Source organism: Oryzias melastigma, linkage group LG9, assembly GCF_002922805.2.
Source record: "Oryzias melastigma strain HK-1 linkage group LG9, ASM292280v2, whole genome shotgun sequence".
Taxonomy (NCBI): Eukaryota; Metazoa; Chordata; class Actinopteri; order Beloniformes; family Adrianichthyidae; genus Oryzias; species Oryzias melastigma.
In genome coordinates this window covers 33,448,788-33,465,424 of record NC_050520.1, presented here as the reverse complement: position 1 = coordinate 33,465,424, position 16,637 = coordinate 33,448,788, and the positions used below count along the sequence as shown (strand labels likewise).

The window sequence follows — 16,637 nt, the reverse complement described above, 5'->3', positions numbered from 1 at the left end:
ACACAATAAAGTTAAAACAAATGTTATTAAAATTTGAACAAAAGGTAAAAAACAACAGTCAAAATTAAACGAAAAGGCTCTATATAGATATATATGGAAACTTTTGGGCTAAATTTGACCGCTGTTTTTCATATACTGGTTTATATATACATGTATGTATACCTATATCTATATCTAGATATATATATATATCTATATATATACATATTCTAAGGTTTAAAGCTTTCAGGATTTTTTTCGGTAGGATAAACCTGCAGCTACAGTTTACAATATCCTAAAAGCACAAAATCATTTTAAACTAAAGCAGTTTGGTTGACTGCTCTTTAATAAAGTGGCTACAGGCTTTCTAAACTCCTGCTTATATGAAAACACTCCATCTAATTAAATGCAGTTGCTTTGTAAACAAACATATGTGTACTCCCTTTTTTTCTAGACCTAGTTTCTTCCAAATCTCTCCCAGGTTAGTCCCAGTGTGTTAAAACCATATCTAACATTTTTGTCCTTTTTGTCCTAATTCAGAATATCCGTCGTGGACGTTTGGCCATGAGAACACCAGCAGCTACTCCGTCTTTAACATCTCAGAGAGTCACGGTCAAAACTTCACTCTTTCCTTTTTGATGCGCTCCCTCAAACACAGCGGCCTGCTGCTGCAGTTCCAGCGAGAGGAAAAGCCTTATCTGAGCATCTATCTGAAGGAGGGCAGTGTGGCTCTCTACAGCCCTACGGTCTACACCACTCTGCTGTTAGAAGCCAGATCAATCACCGACGGGAGCAATCACTTGGTGACTATAAAGGTTCACAACGGCCATGTGGACTTCCCTAAAGCGGGACATCATCGCGCCTTAGGGAATGTGAGTGTGGAGGCGGGAGATGTGGCCTTTGTTGGAGGGCTCCCTGCAGGCAAGAGCGTGAAGGCCTGGGGTGGACACTTCAAGGGCTGCCTGCAGGACATTCGGCTGGACCACAAACATCTGACTGCAGGCGCTGCTCCAGACGGGCTGGAGGTTTATCAAGGCAGCTCAGAGAACGTGCTGCAAGGATGCCAAAGTGACAACACCTGCAAGGTAAACCAGTTCATCTGATGAACGACCATCATCTCAGTTACATTAGGAAAAACACATGGGCTGAACACAGAAAGAGGATTTTTATCTTTTATGATACATAATAGTGATAGTGCATCTCTAGTTTGAATCCCAGCTGGGTTCTTTCAGTGTGGAGTTTGAATGTTCTCCTTGAGTGGATTTTTTTTTTTCCTTCCACAGTCCAATAGCACACTTCATGGGTTAATTGATGATTCTGAATTGCCTCTAGGTGTGCATGTTAGTGTGCGCCCAGTGGCCCTGCAACAGACTGGCAGCCTGTTCAGGGTGTACCCCTCCTTCACTCAACAATAGCTGGGTTGGCTCCAGTTACCCTGTGACACCAAAAGGCATTCAGTGTGTCTTGAGAATGGATGGATGGCACACAATTTAAATTTGCAGTTATTAGGCTTTATAGTTCAGAATTAAATTTGATTTTGGCTGTTTTGCATTAGTGAAGGGCCATTACATATTCTGTTGACTCTCTTTCTGGACCTCTGGAACTGCAACTTGAATTCCAGCAATTTCTAACACGTGAAGCAGCAGCTTCAGTAAGGCTTTAGCCACATACACCTGTACAAGGGCTGACCCAAATGTGTGGCGCTGTGATGCAGGGGTGGGTCGGTCGACTCCTGATCGGAAGATTGCAGGTTCAATTCCTGCCTTGCTCGCCCATGTGTCAAAGTGTCTTTGGGTAAGACAATAAACCGCACATTGCTTCTGGTGGAAGGTTGGCGCCAGTGTTCAGCAGTGGAGCCACGTAGAAAAAAATAAGAAGAAGCCCCTCCCTGCTTGTCCAATGTTGGTCAGCTGTGAACACCATGGGTAGACAAAACATATCTAGTATGAATGTAGCATAAAAGGTTTGAATGCAGAAGCCTGAATCGTGTATAAAGGTGCCATTACATAGACTTTTCATTGGAACTGGACACTTGAATGCACGTTTCCAAGAACGTAGCATAAAAAGTCGATAGTTATAGTACAGCAAACATATGAAGGTCCTTTTTATGTCTCTGGTGCTTAGATCTGCTCAGCTTAAACTCATTCTAACTCTCTTCTTAAACTCTACACAGTAATTGAAAAGTGTTCAGATTATCAATTCATAGCCACTATTGATTTGATTGGAGCTACTGAATGCTATTTGCTATAATACAAGCAACTGTTAACCCACATGGTGGTATCATTTACTCAGCAACCGCATCGTTAATTCAAACATGCACATAAGGACAGAATCTACTTCATGAACTGGCTTTAAACACGTAGAATAGTGAGGAAGATAGTTGCTCCTTATTGGCTGTTTAAAGGACCTTCAGCTTGACTCTGCTGCTCTACTAACCTTTTTGAACACTGATCTGGTGATAAATCCCTTTCTTCGACACCCTCCTGCTCAATCCTCTCTGCAGCTTCTCCTGCTGACAGGTTTTCCCTGTGTAATCCATCCCCCTGGGTTTGTCTGTTCACAGGTTAAACCCTGCTTCAATGGAGGACAGTGTCTGGTCACGTGGAACGACTTCAGGTGTAACTGCCCTCACAACTTCTCCGGCCAGCGGTGTGAGACGCGTTTGTGGTGCATCGAGAAGCCTTGTGTTGATGGAGTGCACTGCAAGGATCTGCAAGATGGATTTGAATGTGAGTTCTACTCAAAAATAAAGTTTTTAGAGTATTGAGCTTTGTTTAGTGAGCAGTGAATGAACTCAAAATGATTGCTTAAACCTAAACACATTATCGCTTTTACTATTTATTGTACATAATGTCAAAGCCAAAGCAAAGTACAAAATATGTTTATGATAAGTTGATGATACATTAGGGTTATAACTATTGATTTTAACGATTCAATTCAGTTGCTGATCCAACTCATAGTCCATATTGTTTCGTTTTGAACAGTCCAATACACTGACTTAAAATTAATACAGGACATCTTTATACAGAACTTCCACCAGTGTGACTCAGATAAATACCTTGTACTGAACAGGGCAGGTGAAGTTTTCCAGATTCCTTGTATTTCTTCAAGATAATCAAGTGTAAATTAAATATGTGTACAAACAAGTAAACAAGCATTAATTTCAACTCAGTTCATATTTTAATTTCATGAAGTTCAGCTCACTGTTTTTCCACATCAAAATAATCCAGAGGGAACATTATTAGAACATTCTACCACATTGTAGGTCTCTTGTCTTTGTTAAATTCTAAGTGTTTCCTCACATTAGACTGTAATGATGGTTGATTTTGATTTACTGCCATCACTCGTGTGTTGTACACTGGAATGGCACTTAGTCGTTTTTACACTATAGTATAATAAACCTACCATGACTCAATCCAAAGGGTATTTTACAGTATTGATTAACAATTTTCATAATTTTGAAACCTTTTTTATTTTTTTAGTAAAAGTCTATTAATTTAACAACTTGCCTCAGACAGAAGGATCTGGTTGGATCGTAGGACTATAAATGTATTCATTGGTTAAGTAATGATTAATCAATCATTCATTACCATTTGTATATTTATAGAGACAAAAATTTATTGACCTCAGTATTTGTTTGTTTCTGTTCAATCAATTAATCAATCAAATTTTGTTTGTTGAGTGCTTTTCATGCACATTTCTACAGCCCAAAGGGCTTTTCAAGTTGAAAAGAAAACATGATTGAGCAAAAAACCAGAGTAAAAAGCACAAGACAAGGAACAGAAGTAACCACATCATCAGGACATTTAAAATCAGGAAATCAAGAAATCCTAGATTAAAACAATAATTAACATCATTAAAATAGAAAAACATTAAAACATAACAAAAAGTTTAAAAGAAGTAACTTAAAAGCTAAACTAAAAAGGTATGTTTTTAGTTTATTTTAAATAATTTCCACCGATGTAGAGACTCTCAGATCCTCAAACAAGCTATTCCACAGATAAGGACACTGAAAAGAGGCCTTGTCATCGGTTTTTGTTCTAGTTCTAGTCAAGAGGTGTGCAATTTGATCATTTACTATTTAAACTTGGTTTCATGACAAAATCAATTACATCACAACCAGTCCAAGACAGAAGCATTCCAACAGTCTATGTCTAGGACAGCTAAGGCCTTAGTCACAGTTCAGATACCAGCTGTCTGTGGATGAAAAATGGGCCATCCTGTTTAGGGTACGCTAGTGGGTGCACGAAACATCAAAGTCATAGACCACTTGGTGAGCCTGTAGAGTGAAAATGTCCATACAGATGTTTTTCTGTGAGGATGCTGTTCATGTGATAAGTGGGCGCTCCATGTTTACAGCTGAATTCTGAGAAATTGAAAAATGAATTGTGTGGAAGTCCTTATGAATCACCTGCACATACAGTGCAACATCATTTGTGCACAAGCTGACAGTAGTAAGGAGCCAGTACTTGTCCCTTACTAATGGACTAGATAGTGTCATAAGGACACTGTACAATACCTTCACCTCTGCATGACACTTATGTTACCCCAACAAATACTTCACGATACACTTACCACACCCACAACAATAGTACATTTCCTTTTCATGATGATTCCTTTCCACACGAGCCTCAAGGGAACCGTAGCAACACATCTTCAGTGCCTTTAAGATGCAGCTGCACCTCTCTATGACCCTAGCATCCATACTGAACAACCCCTATACCAATGTATGTGACTAAGGATTTAACTGAAGGCTTTTGAGGTACTCACTCTATCTCCCTCCACAGGTTTGGGTGAAGCCACCTTCCAAGACAACTCCCTGCTGTTTTCTGCTGATAGCTCTCTGCAGAGCCCTGTCAACAACATCACCATTGAATTACGCACACGGGATGAGACTGGGATCCTGCTGCGGTCTGATGGCGGGTCGGAAGTCTTCTGCCTGGGCCTACTCAACTCCAGTCTTCTTATCAAACTGGACAGTGGCGCTGGGGCCCCACTGCTGGCCTTCACGAGTGACAGGACGATCGCAGACGGGGCGTGGCACCACATCCTGCTCAGCATGGTGGAGCCTGCACAGCCACTGTCTCGCTGGAGCCTCACAGTGGACGGACAAAGAGCTGGTGTGAGCTTTGAAGCAGGAGGAAACCTCAACTTCCTCAATAGAAGCAACATTTTGCTAGCAGAAAGATTTACCGGATGCTTAGGGGAGGTGAGAGTGGGTGGTGTCTACCTGCCACTGGTGAACGTAACAGGCGCTCCCCAGCAGAGTCAGTTCACTAGACTGGGAGGACATGAGCCAAACATTGGTTGCCAAGGTGCTCCAGTTTGTGACTTGAAACCCTGTCTCAATGATGGCGTCTGCCAGGACCACTTCAATGACTTTAACTGCAGCTGCCCATCAGGATGGGAGGGGGAGCTGTGTGAGGCTCAGACAGATGAATGCTCCTCATCTCCATGTCTCTACGGAAAGTGCAAAGACCTCCTGGCAGACTACCACTGTGACTGTGAGCCTGGATACAAAGGAAAAAACTGTGAGGAAGAGGTGGACAACTGCCTGGAGTTCACCTGCGTCAACGGAGGGCGCTGTGAGGAATCTGCTGGAACTCATAGCTGTTCCTGTCCTCCTGGCTTCAAGGGGAAACGCTGTCAGTGAGTATTACTTCATTTCTATGGGATATTTTGGTGGTTCTTTGTTGTCAATTTACTTTTTGCTCATAGTTTGACATAAAATCTACATAGGATTTAAAATGAAGATCAGTGGACAGATTTTAAATGTTGCAAAACAAGGACTTTAAAGATCATTCTGACAACTGAACAAAAATACATTAAACACCATCAAGTACAAGGCGAGATTTAATGAAAAGACAGGAGAGGTAAAACTAAATTATAGCCAGAAACTGTTATCTTTTTACAAATTACTTTAAGGTATAAAAAAGGGAGCCAAGGCCTACTGTATTTGCACAACAATTTTTGAGTGTTATCAAAATGTCTTATCTACAGTTTAGTTGCATCCGCAGTTACTTTGCTGTTTAAACGGTAACGTAAAGACATCCTGGCAGCACATGGTTAGTTTGTGAACTTCTTAGTAGAGCAAGGATGTGCTTCGAGCAAACCATGTAACTATTCAATCACAGTGAAGCTTCATATCCTCCTTAAGAGGTGTGTGACTTGGAGCATTTGACCGATTAAACCCACAGCAGTGCACCTGTCAGGTAAAAGGTTAATAGGATTTGGTAGTACAGGAAACAGATCTGGTGTCAGAGGTAAAGGCAAACATGAGAAACGCAATGCCTGTAAATGTAATAACAACTTTTGCTAATTAAATAAGCAATCCAAACTGTCTGAATCAGCCATTCCAAAACCGAGTGCCCTAGAAATTTCCCAGAAGTCTTGGAAAAAAACTAGCATGCGGCAATGCTCACTACAATGAATAAAGACCAGACTGCATTGTGAAAAAAACTTGTTTAAATGTAATTTTTTTAATGAACCATCCACATTTTCATCATCAGAACACAGTGGAGTCACAGATAGATGTAGAGAATTCAAAAAGGTCATCAAAAGATGATCAGAGTTGAGCATTGACCAGACCACGTCATGTTCTGTTGAGGATATTTACATCAATACACATCTTTCTACTGGTAGTGCAGCAGGTCTGTTCTAATCTATTTATTGACTGGAAAGTTCTTCTAAATTGTGACACAGTTTATGCTTATGACTATGCTAAAGTATGGTAAATTGAGAACTGCACAAATGAGAACAACACATGTATCCCACTTTTTCCTGGCCATGTTCAAATAAAAAACAAGCACTATAAAAACAGAAGAGATTTGGTTATATGAGATGTTGACCAAATCCTAGAACCTTGTACGATCCACTTGTTCTTTGATGTGTCTGCCTAAAACCCTCATCATTATCTAGTTTGTATTTCATTTTTAATGGTTACTTTAGGTCGTGTGAGGTTATACCAGCCCACTGTCAACAGAGCAATGTTCCCAAAATTCTCTTGACCATAAACTAGACTAATTTTTATCATTTAGCTAATAATTAAACCCTTTAAGTCTGAATCCCGTCAACACGTTGGATGAGAGCCCCTGGGACCAACAAACGTCTCTGCCTGGTGCATTCACTGCAGCTCTGGAAAACACAAGATTTAGCCGAACCCCATAGGTGCCCAACTCAGTCTTTTCCCACCTGTAATTCTTATAGATAGTCAAAACTGTACGAAATACAAACGCCAAACACTAGTGAGCACCAATGCTCACTAGATTGGGACCACAATGTATTTCGTTTACATGGTTTGATATTTAAAAAAATGTGGGTCACTTTATTTTTTATAAATCATCAAAGTTTTCATATAATCAGAACATAATAGATTCAAAACAGTCTTCATGAAATCTTTGTAATAGCCGTTATGCAGAATTTTAAAAGTGAGCATGTGTCTGAATTGCATTGAAATTCAGGGCAGAGGATAGTCCCACACTATTTAGTCTTGGGGTTAGGCAGCAGTGAGAGAATTCAGACATTTACGTTCTGTCAGCATGCATGTCTGCTGCGTATCTGCATGAAACAGTATGCATGTCATACGTCGGTGAGGCCCTTCACTTGATTGGGTTTCTGCAATAATCAATGATGGAGAATGCAGACATTTTTTTTTCTGCACAGACCTCACTGTCACAGGAGTCCAAATCAGCTCCTTGAACTTGCATTTAATTGCATTTTTAATTATGCAGAGATTGCAAAATAACATTGAGTTCAATTAGAAGAAAAGTTATTGACATTTCAGAAAATTGTGTTGTTTTATTTTCAGTAAAAATAAATAAAATAAAAATTTTAGCAATTCAGAATATTTGTCAAGAACACACATTATTACAATTTTAAACATTTCAGTAACTATTTGAAATGTAGAATAGATTCCACATTTTCATACCAAACCTCAACTGATTTTTGTTTTCGATGAGTGGGACAAAAACAAGGCTATGAACCATCTCCTCACCAAGGATGATAAAAGAACAAATGTCCTCAATAATGTGATTACAAAAGTTTACTTTGTTCATCCAACAGGTGGCGTTTCCCTCCAGTTGCATGCGATGCAAACACTAAGTGTTTCAATGACGGAGTTTGTGTTGGAGGCGAATTTGGCGGCAACTGCTCCTGCAAACCTGGATATACAGGCGTCAGGTGAATGAAAGTCTTTGATGTTTTTCTTTAATGGGCTTCTGGTGTTCACACTGGTCTGTCACTGCCCGATTCTAGCGCATGTCTGCCACCTACAGTTGAAAGAAGCTTGGTGCAAAATGTCAAAGTAGTGTAAACCTTGCTCCAGGTTTTTCTTTTGTAGCTCTATTCCAATATACTCTATTTTCCGGAGTATAAGTCGCAGTTTTTTTCATAGTTTATCCGGGGGTGTGACTTATACTCAGGAGCGACTTATTTGTGTTTTTTTTAAGACATAAATAAGCTCATATATTTGTTACTTTCCCAGTAAACAGTAACTCTGCTTGTCCTTTTGCAATTTCATCTTACAACCACTAGAGGGCGCTGCATCTGAGTATAAGTATTTGCTACTGACAGTGGCAAATACTTGCATACTTATTAGTTAAGCTGGGCTTGGTGAATTTGTTCTGAAATGTCAGACGTTTTTCCCACAAGGGCGAGTAATACTCCAAAGCGACTCATATTTGGTTTTCTTCTTCTTGATTAGACATTTTTTCCTCTTGCAACTTATACTCCAGTGCGACTTATATTCCGCAAAATACGGTATGAAAGATTTGGTGTGGTAGAATTCCGACTGGGAAAAGACAGCAACTACTAATTTATCCTCCATAATCAATTTTCAAACGTCTGGCATGTCCGTGAATTAAAAGTTGGACAAAGAAATACATTTATACATTTAAAGACCCAAAACAGTCGTAGAAACTTGTGTAACAACTTGAAAATTTTGACAGGGATCCCACAGAATCTTAAAAGTATTGAATTTTATGAATTTGGAAATAATACCTTAAAAAGTTTTTTTTAAAGTCTTGAATTGTTACATTTGAACCTTAAAAATGTTGCTGTTTGAAACTTCTTAGTTTCACATTTCTTGTCAAATATTTTATTTTTTAACCACAATTATTTTGATCTAATAATGGAAATACACACCAGACATGTCAACCACCAGTTTAAAAAAAAAAAAAGAAGAAGAAGAAGAAAAAAAGCACGCTAAAGCATCACAGCACAGACAACAAGAAGCTGCATTTTGATCATAAAATGAGAAGAAATTAGCAAAATAGGCAAAGAAATTGGTCTCAATTTTTGATATGTATGGCTTTATAAAGGTCCTAAAAAGTCTGAAATTTAACTTCAAAAAACTTGTAGGAACCCTGTTTAAAAACCCAAAATGTGCACATACATGTATTTACAGTCCATAGATCCCTCATTGGAAGTGGTCACTTGAACACACGTTGCAGAATTCATGTAGCTTAAGAGTAGGTATTTGTCTGTGGGAACCAATGCAAAGGGTACAGACCAGCATCCTGTGTGAGCTAAAAGGTTGTTGTGTTGTGCTGTAACACAAACCCTTTGGTCTGTTTCAGGTGTGAGGCAGAAATAGACGAGTGCAGTTCCAATCCTTGCCTGAACGGGGCGACCTGTCAGGATCGATTCAACCACTTCAAGTGTGTTTGTGTCCCGGGCTTTAGTGGAAGACTGTGTGAGAATAATGTAAGTGACACACAAAAACGGTCCACCACATCCAAGTCTCAGACCCAACATTCAAGCCCGCCGTGCAGTCCAGCAACAAGGATCCACTTTGCCGATATTACCAGCTCCAGCCTTCTTATGTAAATCTCCGGGTGCTTTGCACCGCAGGGTTCAGAGTGTTTATCCCTTTATTTCTGCAGATCCTCTCAGGATCAATCACATTAAGAGAAAACCCTTTGTGGCTTTTTTTTTTTGGTTGTTTGTCTCCACAAATGTTTGGTGGTTCAAGTCTGGTCTAATCTGAGATCTTCAAAGAGGCTTTTCTGGAAGTCACATGTTGGGATTTCTGTTACTTCAGTTCGTCTACATTTCCAGAACAAAAGTTAACAAAATATATCAAATGTTTTAATCAGCCTATGCAAAAATGAAAATGTCATTATTTAATGTTGTGTTTTTTAATGTGCTTTGAGCAAAAATGTACCCCCACCACATGTTAAAAAACTTGGACACAACTAGTACAGTTCAAATTGATATCGAATATGTATATATCCAAATACGGGTGTCCTAGTGTTTTCATGACTAGAAATATTGTTTACGTATTGTGTCAAAGTTAAACATTTTATACCCATAATCCTTCTTGCAGAAGGAGGAGCATAGGGAGCGAGTCCCGTGGCTGGCAGTGACCATCCCGCTGACAACCCTGTGTGTGCTCCTGGCCATCCTCATCGTCTTCTTCCTCGTGATGACGGCGCGAAAGAAGCGCCAGTCCGAGGGCACCTACAGCCCCAGCTCCCAGGAGGTGGCCGGCGCCCGTCTGGAAATGGGCAGCGTGCTCAAAGTGCCTCCGGAGGAGAGGCTGATCTGACCCCCAGCAGCCCTGGATCCCCATATCCCACTTTAAATTGCACGTCAAAGGCAGACAGAGCTGTGCGGTGTTGTGTTGCTGCAGAGACGATTTAGGTCAGGGAGGACTCCGACAAGTGTACGGGTGAAGAAAAAACACATCTCAGAGAGTCTGGAGCGTCCCTGGTCCTGCACGAGTAAGTCTTAAATGGAGAGCACAGAACTATTTTGCTCATGAAGAAGGTGACAAAATCTGACCGGGAGGAATATTTTCTGCACCAACAAATTTTCAGGGAGCTGCCTCATTTTATGGGAGACAAAAAAAAAGATCCTGAACAATCTGCTGCACTGAATTTATTTTTGTAAAAGTTTGATTTTGTAAAATGTAGCCTCAAGATCCGTCGGAAGACAAACAGAGGAGGAGCCTTTGATGGATTCAAGGATAGAAGCTGACCAAAAACAGGAATGTGTGGGTGGAAACCTCCAACTTCCCAAAAAAACCAGCTGTAATAGACCTTCAATGTGCACACGGCCGAGCCTCCCATCCCGTACTGTTTTGTGTCTTCATTGTGTTCCGTGTTTGTAAATGTCATGTAAATATAAGTGGGTTATTTTCAAAAGCGGCAATTATGGCCAAAGGAGGTTCTGCCAGCGTCTGTGAGTGTAAAGACTTCCAGCAGCAAAAACGAACATTTGAATGTTGCAAAGGTAAAAGATTTGAGGTATATTTTGTTTCTGGAAGCTGGAGCTAAAAGAAAAAAATGTGCTCTTAGGTTCCAACTTGAAGGCAGGACAAACTTTGAGGGACCTTAACAGACGTGGTTTAAGCGGCTGTGCTAGGTTCAATGCAATCATGTAAATACCAGCGTCAGCTCCACGTATCACTGCACTGGAAAGCAGGGCTGATGGACAAACACAAGAGATGACTCAATCTTATGAGTGTCTTATGTATAGTGAAAATAGATCATTCTAATTTATAGAAGTTTATCGTATTTTTTCATAGAAAATGTTTTCTTGCCAGGAATTCTGCTTTTCTCTTGTTTTAAATCAAATTATTGGTAACTCCTGACTATAGCTGAGCACATGTTCTTGTCCATCATGTGCATCAAAGTTTAAATAAAATGTCCTGTAGCTACTGAGATGCAATTTAATTGGAAAACAATTAATGTTGTTGACAGAAACTTCTATTCTTAGAGTTTGCATTTGAAGTCTGATGCCACTGTATTCATTTGAATTCCTCAAAAGGTCTGGGCCCTCACTTGCCTTTCACTCTGTGCTTACTCACACTGCCAAGGTGACCAAACCACTGAACCGCCGTGCTTTCACGCTTAAAAACAAAGGTGCTTCTCTGACCTGCATGACATCGGATGCACTGCACGGCTTCTTGCCAATAGGAATGTACCACCAGTCACCAAACTGGGAGGTAATTCAGTCAGTATTATCAAATGGAGTGATTTTAAAAGGGAGAAAGGCCGGATCGGGATCCTGTTGTGTGGAATTGTTGCTGAACTTGTGAACGTGGTTTTGACAAACCCAGGTGACTCTGCTCTGCTGACGTACAAATGTTAGAGCAGACAAATCTACTCTCGTTCTTTTTCTTGTTTTTTTTGTTTTGTTTTGTAGGTTGTGTTTGCACTACAGAGTACCTTGATGAGTGAGTGAAAACCATTGACTGTATAAGAGAACTGGACTGAGTAACCCCTCCCCCCTCGTGCTCCAAACAAAAAGTGCCCGCTGGTTCCAAGAAGCCAAAATCCCTTACAATAGAGAAATACTAAGTCATTCTTTTTGTCATTCTTGCTTTGATACATTTTTTAACATGTTAGTTTTTCAAGCTTTAAACCGACCAATCAGATACTTCGATATAAGTAGGTGGTCTCACATCAAGCCCACTTTCAAGTGGTAAGGACTTCCTGCAAGCTAACACCTGTTTACAAATGTCAACTGGTTCCAACATGGCAGCGTTCATCTCGCAAACAAATGGCGACTCAGTTGACTTTATTTTCCTGGAGTTAGAATTAAACCCGTTTTAATGGGTGATGTCACACAAACTCAGTCCGGTTCTCTTATACAGTCAATGGGGAAAGCATGAACTTGATAAAAATGTTGTTTGTAACTTTTAAAGGTTTTATGAAAAAATTTTCAGGACGACTGTTTTTCTCTACAAACCTCCGACCAACTAGTGCTTTCTGTAGAAGACACTACAGATGAAATCTTGTTGTTCCTCAAAAAGATCTACTGTTAATATATAGGAACTTTGCATTACTGAGCACAAGCAAGTTTTTTTTTTTTTTTTTTAATCTGGGCCTTATTCTGGACAAACAGAATGGAAAAGGCCAAAACGTCTCACCTGTGTTTGCTGTCTGTTGAAGCCAATTCCAACATGTTTTTTTTCTTATATCCTTTGTGGCTTGACATATTCTGGATAGTTCAGATTCATTTTCTTTTGTTTACTTGTCATTCATGTGCAAATGAGAAATAAATGAGGAACATAAATAATCAGGAAGGAGTTTTTTTTTTTCCCACGTGTAGCTATTGTAGTCAGTAACAGAAAAACCGTAATGCTTCATCTAAAAAGCAGATGATGTGATTTTGTGTGGCTTCACAAAACCAGTTTGTTCCATGCTGTAGTATTGTTTAGTGGACAGCAGAGGGCACTGCTCTGACATGCATGTGAAAAAAGCATCAAACCAGACACAGAATCGCCAAGACAAGTCATCACTACGACATTATAAAACAAGGTCTTATATTTTTTTTAAAAATGTGTTATCTGTAGGAAAGAAGTTGTCTGTCGGTGAAGATTTCCCTCAGTGAAAACATTTTTGCTGACAGATATTTTTTCTGCAGTTACAAACCAGTTTCACACAAATTTCTTGTTTCAGCTGCAAACTGTTTTACAGACTCACACATCTAAAAAATCTTTTTACAGATGGACAATTTCTCCTCTGCAGATACAAAATCTTTTTGCAGATATAAATCTCTCATTCCAGGTACAAAACTGTTTTTTATGGTTGGACAGATTTTTCTACAGTTAGTAAATGTGTCTATTAAAATTTCGGCACATTCCATCAGAGCTCGCCACAGTGAATCACCTCTCACTTACTCGCACAGGAGGTTTGACAAAAAGCTCTACGCTAGATGCCCTTCCTGACACAACCCTGGGGACCCGCACACGCACATACACACACATACACAAACACACTTCGGATCCTCTGTGCCCTATCCCACCCCTGGTGGGGGGAACAGGGCCCTCAGCATTGGCGGCAGTGTCCCTTATTGGGTACTGGCCTCCTGGACCCGGCGGCCCTCTCTACACACAGGGAGGGATCCTTGGAAAGACCATAAGCTGGGGCTCACATCACATCTGAGCCTAGGGGTGTCCGTGTCCCTGTGGTGCCGGTTCTGGTCCTTGCCCTCGGATGCTGGGCCTCTCCAAATTCCAACAGTGGAGAAGCCCGCTTGGCCCATGTTTACCACACTCATGGGGGACCCTGACTTCTCTCCTGATGAGCATGGGGGCGGTGGTGGCCCCTGCCTTGCTCTCCACTGGGGCGGGGTGGTTGTCTGGAGGATGGGGCGGGTCTCCCTTGGGGGGGGCCTGGTTCGTGCCTGGAGTTGGGGTTGGGAGATGCCCAGAACTCCTGTTTTTGTTCAGTCTCGGTGGAGCTCAGTGCTCGCCCTCATCTTAGGCGCCTTACCTGCCCTGCCTGCAGCCGCCTGGTCTCACCAACGATCCTGGAGAGGTGCATGTTAAACACGCCGTGCAAACAGTCCTGTCCACAAACCAGAATCAAATTTCTAGTGAGCTGCTGTTGCTCTGCAGAAAATATGTCTCCATAAAGGACACAGGGTTTTTGATTTTAGCTAATAATTGCATGATCATAGTTAAAAGACCACTGGGAACGATTTAGAACAAGGAAAAAATATATAGTTGGAGTTGGATTTTAAGATAAGCACAGCACAAAAACATGCTCACAAGTCAACTAAACTCTTTAAATCACTAAATCCGTTCAATTTTTCATAATTTGTGTCGCTTTGGAACAATTCTCCCAAGCTCAGTGTCATAGTCCGTGTCTGTATTCCCACCCTAATCCCTAACTACTAAAAAACTATATAGTACTGCACTATCTAGTGCCCTGGACTTTAAAAGCAATTCGGACACCATTCTCACCACTTTCCTTTAGTTGTTCTAAACACTGGATAAGATGTCACCGATTTCACAAAGTGAAAATCTAATCAATACAAACATTTAACACCATCTATTTGTGATTTCATTGTGTTCTGATGATGGAAATGTGAATGGTTTATTAAAAAACTGTTGTTAGATTAAATTGTTAGACCGCAATGCATTGTGGTCTATATTCACTAGTGAAGTGAACTTTGATGCAAGCTAGTTTTTTGCAAAGACTTCAAGGAAAAGTTTTAGTGCATTCAATTTTGGAATGGTAGATTCGGACAGAACTACAATAGAGTGACCGAGAACAACAAAAAAAAGTAATGGCAAACAAAAAAGAAAACTGGAAAAAAATCCAAACAAAAAGCAATTGCAGCAAAAATAAAAAAGGTAATTGCGAACAAAAAAACAATGCAAACATGTTTAATGTTAGCTTCGGCTAACAAGGAGAAACATAGTGTACAGACAGTCCACTAACGAGAGGATAATCAAGTTCTGTGATCGACACAGAGAGAGGAGTCAAATATTTTACGTCTGTACACTATGTTTCTCTGCGTTAGCCAAAGGTAACAACAAACCGCCATCCTCCAATTTACCTTCAAACCTGGGGTAACATGGGCTGATCAAATAACATATTTAAATGGTGACATTGAACAAGTACATCTTCTCTTGCTTTCTTGATTGTTTTCCAATTCGTACTGCTCTTCTCCTCCTCCCGCAATCACTTTACATTTATTTATTTTTGCCGTGATCACTTTTTTGTTTACAGTTACAACTGTCATGGCTTTGTTGTTTGCATATATATATTTATTTTCATTTTTGCATGGTTTCTTTTTTGTTTGCTGTTACTTTTCTTCCCTTGCGATGGCGGCTCTTGGCCACCGTGCTACAAAATGGCGATCGCACTATGTAAGGGAAGGAATTCGGACATAGAAACAGACATGGGCGGCGCTCCTTCTTCTGTGTTTCTGTCAGTAGCAAATACCGATACACACCCATATGCAGTGTCCTCTAGTGGCCATCATTGGAAAAATAAGAAACACATGAGAATATTTATTCATTTTCTTTTTAAATCTTTTAAACATGACATATATTGTGAGAAATTCTTCTTTTTTTTAATCTAACTATGGTTATGCTTGCAGTTGGTTTTTACTTCCATAGATCATAGGAAGCTGTCTGTGTACTCCAGACTCTAAAGTTACATTTTATTATGGTAATTTTTGTCTTCAGAGAAGAGTACAAGGCACCTCTTTTCACCCTGGCTCCTGCACCTCCACTTATCTGCTCCTCTCTCTGCCAGACTGAATGGGTGGCTGGCAAGTGACAGGGCTGACAGACGAGTCCTGTTCCCGGGTTAGTATCGTGTTGGTGGGGAGCAAAGCCTCCCGGCGATGTCAGCCATCCCGCTGCCAGGCTTGAGGTCTAATGAGGGAGACTGCCGCACCTCGGCTCTTCCCTCCCCAGTGTCAGGCATTACCCGACAAATCAGCAGTGCGTCGCAGGCTCACCACAAATGATATGTTGACAAATGCAGATATTTCACTTTTAATTGACACTAAAAGACAGAGATGATCCGGCTGCCAGAGCTTCTGAGGGGAAAAAGACCAGACAAGATGCGGGAAAGAATGGAGAGAGCAGCACAGTGGACGGGGGGGGCAGCATTCAAGAGAGAAGATGTTGGATTGGGCCTTGGGAGAGGTTTAATATTTGCACAGGGTGTTATCTTTGTTCTGTTTCATGTGCTTTAGCTAAAAAACGGAAGAACTGAATGGTGAGATGAAAAGGCTGTTCTTCTGAGACCGGTCAGGTGACTATAACTGGACTATAAAGCATTGCTGGAGTCAAAAAGCAGTGATTTACTCTAAAATTATTACTATTACATTTACAGTCTACTGTATTTAGATTGATGTTGGGAGTGACTGATTTTATATTTGATATAAAAAGAAGAAAACTTTTGTCT

General features: G+C 40.5%; 1 protein-coding gene across 1 annotated transcript in view; it reads left to right on the top strand.

Annotated features, from left to right (window-relative positions):
- LOC112148846 (protein crumbs homolog 1) overlaps positions 1 to 13,452 on the top strand; it is a 36,909-nt gene extending 23,457 nt beyond the window's left edge. The window contains exons 8-13 of the mRNA XM_024276220.2: positions 520 to 1,064; positions 2,543 to 2,708; positions 4,767 to 5,628; positions 8,041 to 8,157; positions 9,555 to 9,681; positions 10,304 to 13,452. Of these exons, the coding sequence (XP_024131988.1) occupies positions 520 to 1,064; positions 2,543 to 2,708; positions 4,767 to 5,628; positions 8,041 to 8,157; positions 9,555 to 9,681; positions 10,304 to 10,525 (2,039 nt within the window). The 3' untranslated portion in view covers positions 10,526 to 13,452. The remainder of the gene's footprint in view (positions 1 to 519; positions 1,065 to 2,542; positions 2,709 to 4,766; positions 5,629 to 8,040; positions 8,158 to 9,554; positions 9,682 to 10,303) is intronic.
- Positions 13,453 to 16,637: the final 3,185 nt, after the last annotated feature.